Raw genomic sequence first — 16955 nt, forward strand, 5'->3', positions numbered from 1 at the left:
AAGGCAATATTTTAGCAAGATAAACGTCATAGGCTAACCAAAACTGAACATTTATATATAAAAAAATAATGTCTACTGTCTAGTATTTAGACAGTATCACATTTTACCGGAGGCTGAAATATATTTGCACTAAATCACATTATATTTACACCCAAGCAGATATTTGCACATTACGCATAAGGGAATATTTTTAGCATGATAATCAGTGTCATGAGCTAATCAAAACAGAGTGAAATATATTTGATATACAAATATGTTTAGCGAGTAATATCACATTGAAACAGTTTACACTTGACCATATAGACAAATGTTAGGGATATTGTAAGGCAATCTTTCCTGTAAGATGTCAAAAGCTAGCCAAAACTAAGAAAAATATAGTCTGAAAATTCACACGTTCTATATAATCAGAAAAATAATTATATAACACTAAACAACTTACTCCGAACAATTCGCTCTTGAAAATGCAGCGGTTCGCCGTCTGAGTTGCAATCGTCTTTCTCTGAGGAAAAGGTGAATTCTTCCTCGCTGTCCAGAATCATCTGAAAGGCGTCTTTACCGGAGAAGCTTGCCATCCTCAAAACGCGATGAACTAGAAGTGAATCTGACGAAGAAACTTCGTGTTTTTATGGCATAGATCGGGGGGCGTGTGCGATGCATATTTACTGTTACCATGTGAATAGAGCCGGGGCGTGGCGGCCTCAGCTTATTAAAGATAATGAAGGGAGAGTGAAAAAACTCTACCTCTCCTTGGTTTCAAACAGATTACATAAACTGAGAATATTAGTTTTTTATATAAATTAATTTAAGAGAGAATTCTAGCTTCATAAAGATAAATCTCTCGTTCCTGAGTGACAAGTGTTTGATGAGTTTTCGGACGCGTTTCAGAATGGACTTCACTGAAAGAGAAGGCAGAACTCGCTGTTTATTTTTTCTTTATTTGGCGAAAAGCACATGTTTTTATTGTAAGAAAATAGACACTTAAACTTAAGATCAAAATTAACAGAATATTTTGAATCTCTTTTGCACTGATAAGAAAAAGAGCGAGCAGATCACGCCAGCGTGATTGCAGACCACAGAGGGTTAAAAGAGAGGGTCTACGTTTGGGCTTTTTCAGATCTTTCAAAAGGATAGAACAAAAACATATGGAGAGCAGCAGCTTTCATTTCTGCTCTGCAATACCACATTGAACACTAAATGCATGTTGAAAATCTGGAAGGGTGAGAAACTTGTGTAAACCCTCAACCAGGTCCTATTCGGCCTGTTCTGTGCGGGTCTCCAGCGTGAGAGTTAGGCACTCTGCACTAAAACTGCAGCCTCTAGTATCAGTCGCTAGAGCACATCTTCAGTTCAGGAAAGTGAGGTTTTAGCAACTACTAGCTTGCCAGTGTTACACTTGGTACATTTGTCTTAAACCAAACTTAATAACAGACAAAGTTTAAAATCACGTCTGCTAGTGAACTTCCTATAATGTTTACATATTAGGCAAGTAGGCGATAGAGCAGACCATGTTTTTCAGATGTTCAAACACATGAGCATCTACACTACAAAAGCAACCTGGCTAAATGTGTTTGGCCACCTCTGGAAGTGATCAAAAAGAGACAAACTCAGACAATTTTTATATTTACTAGCCAACTGGTGATTGGATTTATTTTAAAAATTAATGATTTGTAAACAAGGCCTTGGTCAGCAACCTAGGTGGGATATAACAGTTAAGGGATTCATGCTTAATAAAGTTGTCTACTTCAAACATTACTAGGACTATCCTGGAAAAAAGTGCTGTAATGAACTTGGGATAAAAGGAAAAGTGCAGGTTGATACAGATAATATTATACTAACATGACTTGAAAGAAAAAAAAAAGCCAACAAGTGACCTTACAGGGACTTGGGTATGCTTGAGTATCAATATGTGCAGTTATGTTAGCCCAGCCATAAAGTCAAATGTAAAGCCACAATCAGAAGATAAACAACTCTTAATTTGATACTATGTGAAACATGAACAGGCGCCCCACATTAGCAACTAGAGCTTGGCAAATAGTTAAGTTAACTGGCTTGGGCAGAAGCTTGACCCATTTAGTTCAAGTCTAGAACCTCATTGCACAAAATAAAAAAGGTTTAGTAGTGCAGCTTTCATTTCTGCTCTGCAATACCACATTGAACACTAAATGCATGTTGAAAATCTGGAAGGGTGAGAAACTTGTGTAAACCCTCAACCAGGTCCTATTCGGCCTGTTCTGTGCGGGTCTCCAGCGTGAGAGTTAGGCACTCTGCACTAAAACTGCAGCCTCTAGTATCAGTCGCTAGAGCACATCTTCAGTTCAGGAAAGTGAGGTTTTAGCAACTACTAGCTTGCCAGTGTTACACTTGGTACATTTGTCTTAAACCAAACTTAATAACAGACAAAGTTTAAAATCACGTCTGCTAGTGAACTTCCTATAATGTTTACATATTAGGCAAGTAGGCGATAGAGCAGACCATGTTTTTCAGATGTTCAAACACATGAGCATCTACACTACAAAAGCAACCTGGCTAAATGTGTTTGGCCACCTCTGGAAGTGATCAAAAAGAGACAAACTCAGACAATTTTTATATTTACTAGCCAACTGGTGATTGGATTTATTTTAAAAATTAATGATTTGTAAACAAGGCCTTGGTCAGCAACCTAGGTGGGATATAACAGTTAAGGGATTCATGCTTAATAAAGTTGTCTACTTCAAACATTACTAGGACTATCCTGGAAAAAAGTGCTGTAATGAACTTGGGATAAAAGGAAAAGTGCAGGTTGATACAGATAATATTATACTAACATGACTTGAAAGAAAAAAAAAAGCCAACAAGTGACCTTACAGGGACTTGGGTATGCTTGAGTATCAATATGTGCAGTTATGTTAGCCCAGCCATAAAGTCAAATGTAAAGCCACAATCAGAAGATAAACAACTCTTAATTTGATACTATGTGAAACATGAACAGGCGCCCCACATTAGCAACTAGAGCTTGGCAAATAGTTAAGTTAACTGGCTTGGGCAGAAGCTTGACCCATTTAGTTCAAGTCTAGAACCTCATTGCACAAAATAAAAAAGGTTTAGTAGTGCAGCCCTACAAGTCAAACTGAGAACAGTCACTAAACATCCAAAGCAAGACAGAGATCAATACCAAAGAGAAAATGTTCATTTTCAGGAAATTTATTAAACTAAATTCACATGACCAGGATAACTTCTCCACTAGACACCACCGTTTGCCCACTAGAGATGGTCTTGACGTGCACATCTCTTCCTGTAAAAAAGTGGTAGAAGCATGAGGCATTTAAATAAATGTTGTTCCTGAAGTCAATGTACGGCAAGCACTCACTTTTCCTAGTGCAGCTTTGCTCACACGAGCCAGAAGAGGGATGGCACACTGCTGTACTACAGTGGATGAAGATCTAACAGAGGGGAAAGGGTTAAGCCATATAATTCAATATAAAAAGCACTAATATTAAGGCTTGAGGTAAGGCTGCAGAGCATACGGTTTCCTGCAGAGGAGCCAGTGATGCTGGATCTACAAATGTGAACATCTTCACAACAAAGCGCTTGTAGTGTGTTGGGAACTGAAGACCCGAAGATCCAGCCATTGGAACCAATGTGGTCAGGTAACGATCATCCTGGTAAGGGCATCTGAAAGGCAAAGAGGCATTCAGAAAAGCCTTACAGCACATGGATAAAGACTGGCCTTACTCACCCATCAACCAGAAGGTCCCATTGGGGTAGACTGAGTGGACTGGGGGTTTGTGTCGCCCAGCAATATCCCAGCATCAGGACAATGTTGGGGTCGGTCCTCTCCAAAATGCGCACCTCAACATACACAGGTTCTCGCAGGACTTTTGTAACTGGATAATCAGCACCACTGTAGTAGGATGTGTACGCCTCATCCCCTGAGGATACAGTGTTAAACTAAACTGCTGCAACCTGGAGTTTGTGAGGCTTTAGACATACTTGGGACAAACACTTACCTTCTGCACAGCCTTTAGTGACACATTGACCATTTGCCAGTCTAAGCTCAACCCTGAGGGGTCCAGGAGCAGCTACTGGTGGAGGTGGAGGAACACTGTTGACCTCCACAACCAGAGCTTCCACAGAAGTAGCAGAGTACCTACACTGGAAGAGAAGCCTGGACAAACCATGAGCTTGTAGCAGTTGTCAATGATTAACATTTATGATAATGTCACGAGGTGACGAAAGCAAAGCGGAACTGAGTTCCCGCTGGAATTATGTTCCGCCCGGACCGGTGTTACGGTAACACCGGCCCACTTCCGGGTTGCGCGTTATGTCACCATAACAACCCTGATTTGACCGATTGACATCTGGTGCGGAGGATGTGATGTGGCGATCTGCGAGAGGACTATGGAGGTGGGGCAGCTCTATAAAAAGGAAGTACAGAGGCCATGGAAGGAGGCAAGGAAGCAGAGAAAGGAGAGGAGAGGAGAAGGGGGTGCGGACGATTCTTCCTGTGTGCTCTCCCCTCGGAGGGGGGTGGACTCCTCCTGTGTGTTCTCCCTCCGCGTTGTGTGGTTGTTTCTTTGTCTTCCCCCGGCGATCTGGTGTGGTTCTCTCCCGTTGGGAAATGTTTGTGGAGTGTTGCAGCTGAAGGACCATCGTGAAAGAAGAGGAGTGTTGCTTGTGGGATCCGAGGGCAGTTTTGAAGAGTGGAATTCGTCGTCTGGACTGGGAAAGAGTGAGATGAGCGATTGACAAATTGAATCTCATAACCGCATGTTTTCTACACTAAATTGGATACTGGTTTGAAGTGCTTGGATCACGTTGTATACATCGCACTGAGTGAAATATACTGATTCCTTGTCGATCTCTAGCCTCCCCCTCGGCCATTGAAACCAGCGAAGTGAAGCCGCTTGTAGTGGTGAGGAAATTATTCACCGCATCTGTCCCAACTTTGACTATCATCGGCTCTTCAGATCGAGACCTCTGGGTGAGTGTTGGCCTTACTTTGCACTTGAAGAGTGGATTTGTAGTGCTGAAATTGACGTTTCCCATCACGTTGCATGTTTGGAATTGGACTGTCGTGTGTGTGTGGAAGATTTACCTTTTATCGCCGTGCACTCCCCATGTGTTATGCTGGTCTACCGTCCATCATAAGAGTCTAGCAAGATCGATTGCAGTCACCTGTTGGATGTCAGAAGGAAAAGCCCCCGTGTGCACACTACACGTGAGAACTGGTTACCTCTGCTTGAAGTTTGTATGCTGTCTGTCCCAGTGAAAGCCCGGCTCAGCTTGTGACTCTGTCCCCTGCAACACACGTGAGAACTGTTTACCTCTGCTTGAAGTTTATGCTGTCTGTCCCAGTGAGAGCCCTGCTCAGCTTATGACTTTGTCTCCTGCCACCCCTGTGAGAGCTGTTCACCTCTATTCGAAGTGTTGATTCCGTCTGTTCCAGTGAACGTCGCTCAGCTTGTGACTCTGTCCCCTGCAACACACTGTGAGAGCTGTTCACCTCTACTTTGAAGTGTTGATTCCGTCTGTTCCAGCGAACGTCGCTCAGCTTGTGACTTTGCCCCCTGCAACACACGTGAGAACTGTTTACCTCTGCTTGAAGTTTGAATGCTGTCTGTCCCAGTGAAAGCCCTGTTCAGCTATTGACTCTGTCTCCTGCCACCCATGTGAGAGCTATTCACCTCTATTTGAAGTGTTGATTCTGTCTGGGCCAGCCAAAGCCCCGCTCCGCTTGCTACTGGAGTCTGCTGTAGCCCTGAAACCCACCTGTATGGTGCGAAGTGCCCGCCCTTTACAACTCCTGTGAGCCCTGATCCACCTACTCACCTGCGATACTCACCTGTTCAGTGAGTTGGCACCAGCGCCAGAAGGAAGTAAGTCTGACCCCCCACTCACCTGTGATACCCACCTGTTCAGTATCTACCACTGTGAGTTGGCACCAGCGCCAGAAGGAAGTAAGCTTGACTCAATTACTCACCTGCGATACCCACCTGTTCAGTACCTACCACTGCGAGTTGGCACCAGCGCCAGAAGGAAGTGAGCCTGACCCCCCACTTGCCTTGGATTCCTGGGAAGAGGAAGGAAGAGGAATTTTAGATTAGGATTTTCAAATTGTTTTTATATTTAATAAAGCCTGTCATTCTTTTTATTCCTGTCTCCTGCCTCCTCCTTTGACACGCTCCTCAGGGTGATCCTGGTCTAGGGGTGGGTGCAGTCTGGCTTGGCCCACCTCGACCTGTGACAATAAAGCATAGGTCACCTACTCAAAATGGCTGTCCCTTGTGATGGAACCAAGTGGTCCGATACCCACTTCATACGAGGAGATCATTCGGTTTTCATACACCACATATCCACTGTCCTCCTGCAAATAGTAACAGTTGGCATCCAGTCCATCCTAAGCCACACAGAAAAAAAAACACAAGCAGCTACTCACAATCATGCTCGTGCCACATGCAGTGACAGGGAACTGGTATATAGCAAAGAAAGGTGTGGATCCCACAGGACTGCAAGATGGGTCACTTCCACCCAAGAGACGGACAGAATCCAGGCTCAGTCGAGGCAGCGTAACATCTCTAGCCACCACTACCACAAACTGACCATCTCTTATACACTGGACAGTCACTGGAATGAGTTACAAGAGCAGGTTATTGCTGAAAATCAGTTTAAAAGAAAATTTTGCATTGACTCAATCTTACCAGCCTTCCCATAGTAACACTGCTGTCCATTAAAGCAGCAGTTGATAGCTGCACACTCAGCACCACTAATACCAGGTGGTCCACATTGGATCTGCTCATAATCAGCTACAGCACATTTGTCAAGGGGCTCTGCCTGTACCACTGGCTGCTTAGGCTGAAGCTGCTGAGGAAACTGTTGACTAGCTTGCTGTTGAACTGACTGAGGAAACTGTTGCTGTTGAACTGGCCGAGGAAATTGTTGACTAGCTTGCTGTTGAACTGGCTGACGAAATTGTTGACTAGCTTGCTGTTGAACTGGCCGAGGAAATTGTTGACCAGCTTGCTGTTGAACTGACTGAGGAAACTGTTGACTAGATTGCTGTTGAACTGACTGAGGAAACTGTTGCTGTTGAACTGGCCGAGGAAATTGTTGACTAGCTTGCTGTTGAACTGGCTGACGAAATTGTTGACTAGCTTGCTGTTGAACTGGCCGAGGAAATTGTTGACCAGCTTGCTGTTGAACAGACAAACTCAGACAATTTTTATATTTACTAGCCAACTGGTGATTGGATTTATTTTAAAAATTAATGATTTGTAAACAAGGCCTTGGTCAGCAACCTAGGTGGGATATAACAGTTAAGGGATTCATGCTTAATAAAGTTGTCTACTTCAAACATTACTAGGACTATCCTGGAAAAAAGTGCTGTAATGAACTTGGGAAAAAAGGAAAAGTGCAGGTTGATACAGATAATATTATACTAACATGACTTGAAAGAAAAAAAAAAGCCAACAAGTGACCTTACAGGGACTTGGGTATGCTTGAGTATCAATATGTGCAGTTATGTTAGCCCAGCCATAAAGTCAAATGTAAAGCCACAATCAGAAGATAAACAACTCTTAATTTGATACTATGTGAAACATGAACAGGCGCCCCACATTAGCAACTAGAGCTTGGCAAATAGTTAAGTTAACTGGCTTGGGCAGAAGCTTGACCCATTTAGTTCAAGTCTAGAACCTCATTGCACAAAATAAAAAAGGTTTAGTAGTGCAGCCCTACAAGTCAAACTGAGAACAGTCACAAAACATCCAAAGCAAGACAGAAATCAATACCAAAGAGAAAATGTTCATTTTCAGGAAATTTATTAAACTAAATTCACATGACCAGGATAACTTCTCCACTAGACACCACCGTTTGCCCACTAGAGATGGTCTTGACGTGCACATCTCTTCCTGTAAAAAAGTGGTAGAAGCATGAGGCATTTAAATAAATGTTGTTCCTGAAGTCAATGTACGGCAAGCACTCACTTTTCCTAGTGCAGCTTTGCTCACAGGTGCCAGAAGAGGGATGGCACACCGCTGTACTACAGTGGATGAAGATCTAACAGAGGGGAAAGGGTTAAGCCATATAATTCAATATAAAAAGCACTAATATTAAGGCTTGAGGTAAGGCTGCAGAGCATACGGTTTCCTGCAGAGGAGCCAGTGATGCTGGATCTACAAATGTGAACATCTTCACAACAAAGCGCTTGTAATGGGTTGGGAACTGAAGACCCGAAGATCCAGCCATTGGAACCAATGTGGTCAGGTAACGATCATCCTGGTAAGGGCATCTGAAAGGCAAAGAGGCATTCAGAAAAGCCTTACAGCACATGGATAAAGACTGGCCTTACTCACCCATCAACCAGAAGGTCCCATTGGGGTAGACTGAGTGGACTGGGGGTTTGTGTCGCCCAGCAATATCCCAGCATCAGGACAATGTTGGGGTCGGTCCTCTCCAAAATGCGCACCTCAACATACACAGGTTCTCGCAGGACTTTTGTAACTGGATAATCAGCACCACTGTAGTAGGATGTGTACGCCTCATCCCCTGAGGATACAGTGTTAAACTAAACTGCTGCAACCTGGAGTTTGTGAGGCTTTAGACATACTTGGGACAAACACTTACCTTCTGCACAGCCTTTAGTGACACATTGACCATTTGCCAGTCTAAGCTCAACCCTGAGGGGTCCAGGAGCAGCTACTGGTGGAGGTGGAGGAACACTGTTGACCTCCACAACCAGAGCTTCCACAGAAGTAGCAGAGTACCTACACTGGAAGAGAAGCCTGGACAAACCATGAGCTTGTAGCAGTTGTCAATGATTAACATTTATGATAAAGCATAGGTCACCTACTCAAAATGGCTGTCCCTTGTGATGGAACCAAGTGGTCCGATACCCACTTCATACGAGGAGATCATTCGGTTTTCATACACCACATATCCACTGTCCTCCTGCAAATAGTAACAGTTGGCATCCAGTCCATCCTAAGCCACACAGAAAAAAAAACACAAGCAGCTACTCACAATCATGCTCGTGCCACATGCAGTGACAGGGAACTGGTATATAGCAAAGAAAGGTGTGGATCCCACAGGACTGCAAGATGGGTCACTTCCACCCAAGAGACGGACAGAATCCAGGCTCAGTCGAGGCAGCGTAACATCTCTAGCCACCACTACCACAAACTGACCATCTCTTATACACTGGACAGTCACTGGAATGAGTTACAAGAGCAGGTTATTGCTGAAAATCAGTTTAAAATGAAAATTTTGCATTGGCTCAATCTTACCCGCCTTCCCATAGTAACACTGCTGTCCGTTAAAGCAGCAGTTGATAGCTGCACACTCAGCACCACTAATACCAGGTGGTCCACATTGGATCTGCTCATAATCAGCTACAGCACATTTGTCAAGGGGCTCTGCCTGTACCACTGGCTGCTTAGGCTGAAGCTGCTGAGGAAACTGTTGACTAGCTTGCTGTTGAACTGACTGAGGAAACTGTTGCTGTTGAACTGGCTGACGAAATTGTTGACTAGCTTGCTGTTGAACTGGCCGAGGAAATTGTTGACCAGCTTGCTGTTGAACTGACTGAGGAAACTGTTGACTAGATTGCTGTTGAACTGACTGAGGAAACTGTTGCTGTTGAACTGGCAGAGGAAATTGTTGACTAGCTTGCTGTTGAACTGGCTGACGAAATTGTTGACTAGCTTGCTGTTGAACTGGCCGAGGAAATTGTTGACCAGCTTGCTGTTGAAACCGCTGGTCAGTTTGCTGGAACATCAGAGTTTGAGGATTCTGGGGCAGATTACTCCACTGTGGAACAGCATGACAGAAAGCAACGAACCAAACACAAAGTGCCAGAGACTGCCGAGCACACCAACTTCCTGCCATTGTTCAACAGTAGTCACACTGCTGAGATGCTGCCCTTTGGTATTTTTGTACCATACAGACTTTGGCTGATTAATGATAATCCCTCCCTCTTCATTAACAGTCATGATTCTCCAGACTTGCATGAGTGGGAGTCTATGCAACTGCGTGATTCTATTGGTTCTTACGATATATATACGACACAAAAGCAGATATTGAGCTGAATTCAGAATAGTATGCTAGTACAATTTCTGTCATTCTGAAGTCAGCCTTTGGTTTCTCGTTCATTAGCTGAATTGTATAGGCTATTTGATGTTTTGGCTATTCTGATTTTTTTTTTCTTTTAAACATCTTGGGATTTTCATGGCAAAAGGCCTGTATATTCAGGGTATGTTTACACAACAATGACGTACTAAAAACGGAAACGTTTTTTATTTTGCATTTTCGTGGGCATATGACAACTTAGGGTGACATTCCCGAAATTGGTTCATCCCGCAATACATAAAGTGTCCCGCATTTCAGTTATGTCTGTATTATTATTTTTCCTCTCTGAAATTACAATACTACAGTAAGAAATATAATCTGTGAATGGCATTTAAAAATCGATTTGAGCAGCCGTCATGTTCTAGCTGTAAAAATAACCAACCAACCTAACCCTAGCCCTAAAATTATAAGGCGATAATATACCCCAAATTTATTGAAATGCACATTTATTGTCTTGTCAGAGGAGGATGGGCTCCACCCAAAGTTTTTCTCTTCAACTAAACATATTATGTTACTATTTTACCTGCTGCCATCACCTTTGTCTCCATTGGGACAAATGCAAATAATATATTTCACAATGAAAGCGTTCAAAAGCATTATTTCTCTAAACTGTTAAAACACGTCAACGAGTGGATCTCTGAACTGGTGTGAGTGAATGGAGGCAGGGCTAATTGTTGCATTGTCGTAGAACCACATATACTAAATGAGGCAACGGTGTAGAGTTACATTCAAGCAATTTTAAGGCATTAAGAACTTTTCCAAGGAAAACATTTTTAAATATGTCATTTTGGTAATCAAAGATGAGTTTTAAAGGGTTGGTTCACCCAAATATTAAAATTACCCCATGATTTACTAAGTCCAAAGTGCTTCTATCCATCATAAAAGTAATCGCACGGCTCTGCGGGGGTATATGAAGGCCTTCTGAGGTGAATTGATGTGTTCGTGTAAGAAAAGTATAATTTTTTTAAACTTTATCGACTAAAATAACTCAATTACGGCAGACGGCCGTGCGCATCGATTTAGGGTGGAAGACTAACCTCTGACCCGACGCACAACGTAATGATGAACACGGAAGTGCAGAGGATAGAGCAAAACAAAACATCAGTAATGAATTAGAAGTCTAAAACAACTATTGTTAAAAAAAAATGTCAGAGGAGCTTGAGTTTGTTGCCCGGCCCTGTTTGTTTGAACTGCGAGAGGCATCTAAACTTACGACACTCCTGCATCCTAGATTGCACTGTTTAGTCGTGTGGTGGTGGTGGTCGACTTGCGTAGTATGCGTACGGCCATCTGCCGGACACTAGTTATTTTAGTCATATTTATTTTGCGTAGAGAATACGGATAATCGTTTGCACCTTCGAACCTATTTCAGGGAGTGCGTTCTAGGGACACCAGGCACTTATTGTGCAGATGAGCGCGTTAAAGGTTTTCTGTTAAATTAATGACTAATGATCTTCGCAACTTCACTGTTATGCTAACTTCTATTATCACTGTAAAGCTGCTTTGAAACAATCCATACTGTTAAAAGCGCTATATAAATGAAGGTGATTTGACACCTAGGATGGCTTGAGGGTGAGTAAATCATGGGGTAAATTTCATCATTGGGTGAACTATCCCTGTAAGGGAGAAAATTGTACAGAGAGACTTTAACACCAAATAACTAGTCATGTAAAAGTGCACACTCTTCAAGAACTCATAAGGGCAATTATTGCATGGGCACATATGCAATGCTTTCAAGTCCTGTTCATACCCAGTATTAAGATGCATTTTGGTTAATCGGATCAAAAGTAGAAATTCCTGTTTACACCTGTTTTAATTGGTCTCATTTGTCCACTTCTGCCCTGATTTCTTAAAGGAGAGGATCTACATTTGGGATTTTTCAGATCTTTCAAAAGGATACAACAGAAAAATACATGGAGAGCAGCAGCTTTCGTTTCTTCTCTGACAGCTGCAATACCACACCAAACACTGAGTGCAAGTTTGAAAATCTAGAATGGTGAGAAACTCGTGTTAACCCTCAACCAGGTCATATTCGCCCTGTTCTGTGAGAATCTCCAACGTGGGAGTTAGGCAATCTAGCAAGGAGGCTAAAGACTGCAGAATCTAGTATCAGTCGCTAGAGCACATCTTCAGTTTAGGGAAGTGAGGTTTTAGCAACTACTAGTTGGGCTGTGTTACACTTGGTACATTTGTCTTAAACCAAACTTAATACTTCAATCGACAAAGTTTAAAATCACGTCTGCTAGTGAACTTCCTACAATGTTTACATATTAGGCAAGTAGGCGATAGAGCAGACCATGTTTTTCCGATGTTCAAATACATGAGCATCTACACTACGAAAGCAACCTGGCTAAATGTGTTGGTCACCTCTGGAAGTGATCAAAAAGAGACAAACTCAAAGACAATTTTTATATTTACTAGCCAACTGGTGATATGATTTATTTTTAAATAAATGATTTGTAAACAAGGCCTTGGTCAGCAACCTAGGTGGGATATAACAGTTAAGGGATTCATGCTTAATAAAGTGGTCTACTTCAAACATTACTAGGACTATCCTGGAAAAAGTGCTGTAATGAACTTGGGATAAAAGGAAAAGTGCAGGTTGAGACAAATAATATTATACTAACAACTAAAATAAAAAAAAGGCAACAAGTGACCTTACAGGGACTTGGGTATGCTTGAGTATCAATATGTGCAGTTATGTTAGCCCAGACATAAAGTCAATGTAAAGCCACAATCAGAAGATAAACAACCCTTAATTTGATACTATGTGAAACATGAACAGGGGCCCCACATTAGCAACTAGAGCTTGGCAAATAGTTAAGTTAACTGGCTTGGGCAGAAGCTTGACCCTTTTAGTTCAAGTCTAGAACCTCATTGCAGAAAATAAAAAAGGTTTAGTAGTGCAGCCCTACAAGTCAAACTGAGAACAGTCACTAAACATCCAAAGCAAGACAGAAATCAATACCAAAGAGAAACTAATGTTCATTTTCAGGAAATTTATTAAACTAAATTCACATGACCAGGATAACTTCTCCACTAGACACCACAGTTTTCCCACTAGAGATGGTCTTGATGTGCATATCTCTTCCTGTAAAAAAGTGGTAGAAGCATTAGACATTTAAATAAATGTTCCTGAAGTCAATGTACGGCAAGCACTCACTTTTCCTAGTGCAGCTTTGCTCACAGGTGCCAGAAGAGGGATGGCACACCGCTGTACTGCAGTGGATGAAGATCTAACAGAGGGGAAAGGGTTAAGCCATATAATTCACTATAAAAAGCACTAATATTAAGGCTTGAGGTAAGGCTGTGGAGCATACGGTTTCCTGCAGAGGAGCCAGTGATGCTGGATCTACAAATGTGAACATCTTCACAACAAAGCGCTTGTAGTGTGTTGGGAACTGAAGACTAGAAGATCCAGCCACCGGAACCAATGTGGTCAGGTAACGATCATCCTGGTAAGGGCATCTGAAAGTCAAAGAGGCATTCAGAAAAGCCTTACAGAACATGGATAAAGACTGGCCTTACTCACCCATCAACCAGAAGGTCCCATTGGGGTAGACTGAGTGGACTGGGGGTTTGTGTCGCCCAGCAATGTCCCAGCATCAGGACAATGTTGGGGTCGGTCCTCTCCAAAATGTGCACTTCAACATACACAGGTTCTCGCAGGACTTTTGTAACTGGATAATCAGCACCACTGTAGTAGGATGTGTACGCTTCATCCCCTGAGGATACAGTGTTTAACTAGAAACTGCTGCAACCTGAAGTTTGTGAGGCTTTAGACATACTTGGGACAAACACTTACCTTCTGCACAGCCTTTAGTGACACATTGACCATTTGCCAGTCTAAGCTCAACCCTGAGGGGTCCAGGAGCAGCTACTGGTGGAGGTGGAGGAACACTGTTGACCTCCACAACCAGAGCTTCCACAGAAGTAGCAGAGTACCTACACTGGAAGAGAAGCCTGGACAAACCATGAGCTTGTAGCAGTTGTCAATGATTAACATTTATGATAAAGCATATGTCACCTACTCAAAATGGCTGTCCCTTGTGATGGAACCAAGCGGCCCAATACCCACTTCATACGAGGAGATCATTCGGTTTTCATACACCACATATCCACTGTCCTCCTGCAAATAGTAACAGTTGGCATCCAGTCCATCCTAAGCCATACATAAGAAAAAAAAAAACACAAGCAGCTACTCACAATCATGCTTGTGCCACATGCGGTGACAGGGAACTGGTATATAGCAAAGAAAGGTGTGGATCCCACAGGACTGCAAGATGGGTCACTTCCACCCAAGAGACGGACAGAATCCAGGCTCAGTCGAGGCAGCGTAACATCTCTAGCCACCACTACCACAAACTGACCATCTCTTATACACTGGACAGTCACTGGAATGAGTTACAAGAGCAGGTTATTGATGAAAATCAGTTTAAAAGAAAATTTTGCATTGACTCAATCTTACCAGCCTTCCCATAGTAACACTGCTGTCCATTAAAGCAGCAGTTGATAGCTGCACACTCAGCACCACTGATACCAGGTGGTCCACATTGGATCTGCTCATAATCAGCTACAGCACATTTGTCAAGGGGCTCTGCCTGTGCCACTGGCTGCTTAGGCTGAAACTGAGAAAACTGCTGACTAGCTTGCTGTTGAACTGACTGTGGAAACTGTTGACTAGCTTGCTGTTGAACTGACTGAGGAAACTGTTGACTAGCTTGCTGTTGAACTGACTGATGAAACTGTTGCTGTTGAACTGGCCGAGGAAATTGTTGACTAGCTTGCTGTTGAACTGACTGAGGAAACTGTTGACTAGCTTGCTGTTGAACTGACTGAGGAAACTGTTGACTAGCTTGCTGTTGAACTGACTGAGGAAACTGTTGCTGTTGAACTGGCCGAGGAAATTGTTGACTAGCTTGCTGTTGAACTGGCCGAGGAAATTGTTGACTAGCTTGCTGTTGAACTGGCTGAGGAAACTGTTGACTAGCTTGCTGTTGAAACCGCTGGTCAGTTTGCTGGAACATCAGAGATTGAGGATTCTGGGGCAGATTACTCCACTGTGGAACAGCATGACAGAAAGCAAAGAACCAAACACAAAGTGCCAGACACTGAAGAGCACACCAACTTCCTGCCATTGTTCAACAGCTAGTCACACTGTTGAGAAGCTGCCCTTTGGTATTTTTGTACCATACAGACTTTGGCTAATTAATGATAATCCCTCCCTCTTCATTAACAGTCATGATTCTCCAGACTTGCATGAGTGGGAGTCTATGCAACTGCGTGATTCTATTGGTTCTTACGATATATATACGACACAAAAGCAGATATTGAGCTGAATTCAGAATAGTATGCTAGTACAATTTCTGTCATTCTGAAGTCAGCCTTTGGTTTCTCGTTCATTAGCTGAATTGTATAGGCTATTTGATGTTTTGGCTATTCTGATTTTTTTTTTCTTTTAAACATCTTGGGGTTTTCATGGCAAAAGGCCTGTATATTCAGGGTATGTTTACACAACAATGACGTACTAAAAACGGAAACGTTTTTTTTTTTTTGCATTTTCGTGGGCAGATGACAACTTAGGGTGACATTCCCGAAACTGGTTCATCCCGCAATACATAAAGTGTCCCGCATTTCAGTTATGTCTGTATTATTATTTTTCATCCCTGAAATTACAATACTACAGTAAGAAATATAATCTGTGAACGGCATTTAAAAATCGATTTGTGCAGCCGTCATGTTCTAGCTGTAAAAATAACCAACCAACCAACCAACCAACCTAACCCTAGCCCTAAAATTATAAGGCGAAAATATACCCCAAATTTATTGAAATGCACATTTATTGTCTTGTCAGAGGAGGATGGGCTCCACCCAAAGTTTTTCTCTTCAACTAAACATATTATGCAACTATTTTACCTGCTGCCATCACATTTGTCTCCATTAGGACAAATGCAAATAATACATTTCACAATGAAAGCGTTCAAACAAAAGCATTATTTCTCTAAACTGTTAAAACACGTCAACGAGTGGATCTCTGAACTGGTGTGAGTGAATGGAAGCGGGGCTAATTGTTGCATTGTCGTAGAACCACATATACTAAATGAGGCAACGGTGTAAAGTTACATTCAAGCAATTTTAAGGCATTAAGAACTTTTCCAAGGAAAACATTTTTAAATATGTCATTTTGGTAATCAAAGATGAGTTTTAAAGGGTTGGTTCACCCAAATATTAAAATTACCCCATGATTTACTAAGTCCATCAAAGTGCTTCTATCCATCATAAAAGTAATCGCACGGCTCTGCGGGGGTATATGAAGGCCTTCTGAGGTGAATTGATGTGTTCGTGTAAGAAAAGTATAATTTTTTTAACTTTATCAACTAAAATAACTAAATTACGGCAGACGGCCGTGCGCATCGATTTAGGGTGGAAGACTAACCTCTGACCCGACGCACAACGTAATGATGAACACGGAAGTGCAGAGGATAGAGCAAAACAAAACATCAGTAATGAATTAGAAGTCTACAACAACAATTTTTAAAAAGAAATGTCAGAGGAGCTTGAGTTTGTTGCCCGGCCCTGTTTGTTTGAACTGCGAGAGGCATCTAAACTTACGACACTCCTGCATCCTAGATTGCACTGTTTAGTCGTGTGGTGGTGGTGGTCAACTTGCGTAGTATGCATACGGCCATCTGCCAGACACTAGTTATTGTAGTCATATGTATTTTGCGTAGAGAATACGGATAATCGTTTGCACCTTCGAACCTATTTCAGGGAGTGCGTTCTCGAGACACCAGGCACTTATTGTGCAGATGAGCGCGTTAAAGGTTTTCTGTTAAATTAATGACTAATGATCT

General features: G+C 42.4%; 3 protein-coding genes across 4 annotated transcripts in view; all 3 read right to left on the reverse strand.

The window, feature by feature from the left end:
• The window catches only part of LOC306996840 (uncharacterized protein), a gene marked incomplete at its 3' end in the record, with an annotated part of 72691 nt that extends 62810 nt beyond the window's left edge, over window positions 1–9881 (reverse strand). The window contains exons 1-17 of the mRNA XM_079609744.1: window positions 9261–9881; window positions 8998–9185; window positions 8828–8925; window positions 8602–8759; window positions 8331–8523; window positions 8119–8266; window positions 7962–8034; window positions 7814–7886; window positions 7100–7170; window positions 6678–6782; window positions 6482–6603; window positions 6246–6376; window positions 3987–4144; window positions 3716–3908; window positions 3504–3651; window positions 3347–3419; window positions 3204–3271 (exon numbers count right to left, since the gene is read on the reverse strand). Coding sequence (XP_079465870.1) covers window positions 3204–3271; window positions 3347–3419; window positions 3504–3651; window positions 3716–3908; window positions 3987–4144; window positions 6246–6376; window positions 6482–6603; window positions 6678–6782; window positions 7100–7170; window positions 7814–7886; window positions 7962–8034; window positions 8119–8266; window positions 8331–8523; window positions 8602–8759; window positions 8828–8925; window positions 8998–9185; window positions 9261–9861 — 2601 coding nt within the window. The 5' untranslated portion in view covers window positions 9862–9881. The remainder of the gene's footprint in view (window positions 1–3203; window positions 3272–3346; window positions 3420–3503; window positions 3652–3715; window positions 3909–3986; window positions 4145–6245; window positions 6377–6481; window positions 6604–6677; window positions 6783–7099; window positions 7171–7813; window positions 7887–7961; window positions 8035–8118; window positions 8267–8330; window positions 8524–8601; window positions 8760–8827; window positions 8926–8997; window positions 9186–9260) is intronic.
• Window positions 1–16955, reverse strand: part of LOC306997178 (uncharacterized protein) — a 230629-nt gene that overhangs the window by 114100 nt on the left and 99574 nt on the right. The gene's annotated exons all lie outside the window — the stretch shown is intronic.
• LOC306997175 (zona pellucida sperm-binding protein 4-like) lies at window positions 12381–15267 on the reverse strand. 2 transcript variants are annotated; one of them, XM_079610325.1, is made up of 9 exons: window positions 15025–15260; window positions 14570–14880; window positions 14308–14495; window positions 14133–14230; window positions 13907–14064; window positions 13634–13826; window positions 13422–13569; window positions 13265–13337; window positions 12492–13192 (listed from the first exon to the last, which is right to left on the reverse strand). In XM_079610325.1, exons 1-9 carry the CDS (start codon window positions 15237–15239, stop codon window positions 13116–13118), a joined length of 1461 nt encoding a protein of 486 aa, XP_079466451.1. In that variant the 5' UTR covers window positions 15240–15260; the 3' UTR covers window positions 12492–13115. The 2 variants fall into 2 exon arrangements, with proteins under 2 accessions (XP_079466450.1, XP_079466451.1); XM_079610324.1 differs by having other exon boundaries at window positions 12381–13192; window positions 14570–15267.

This window comes from Phoxinus phoxinus (genome assembly GCF_949152265.1).
Source record: "Phoxinus phoxinus genome assembly, chromosome: 4".
Classification (NCBI taxonomy): Eukaryota; Metazoa; Chordata; class Actinopteri; order Cypriniformes; family Leuciscidae; genus Phoxinus; species Phoxinus phoxinus.

Coding starts and splice junctions, on each gene's coding strand:
- LOC306997175 (XM_079610324.1), bottom strand. CDS start 15,239: ATGGCAGGAAGTTGGTGTGCTCTTCAGTGTCTGGCACTTTGTGTTTGG. Junction 13,570..13,633: donor TGGGACCTTCTGGTTGATGG/GTGAGTAAGGCC, acceptor TTTGACTTTCAG/ATGCCCTTACCAGGATGATC. Junction 13,193..13,264: donor GCAAAGCTGCACTAGGAAAA/GTGAGTGCTTGC, acceptor ACTTTTTTACAG/GAAGAGATATGCACATCAAG.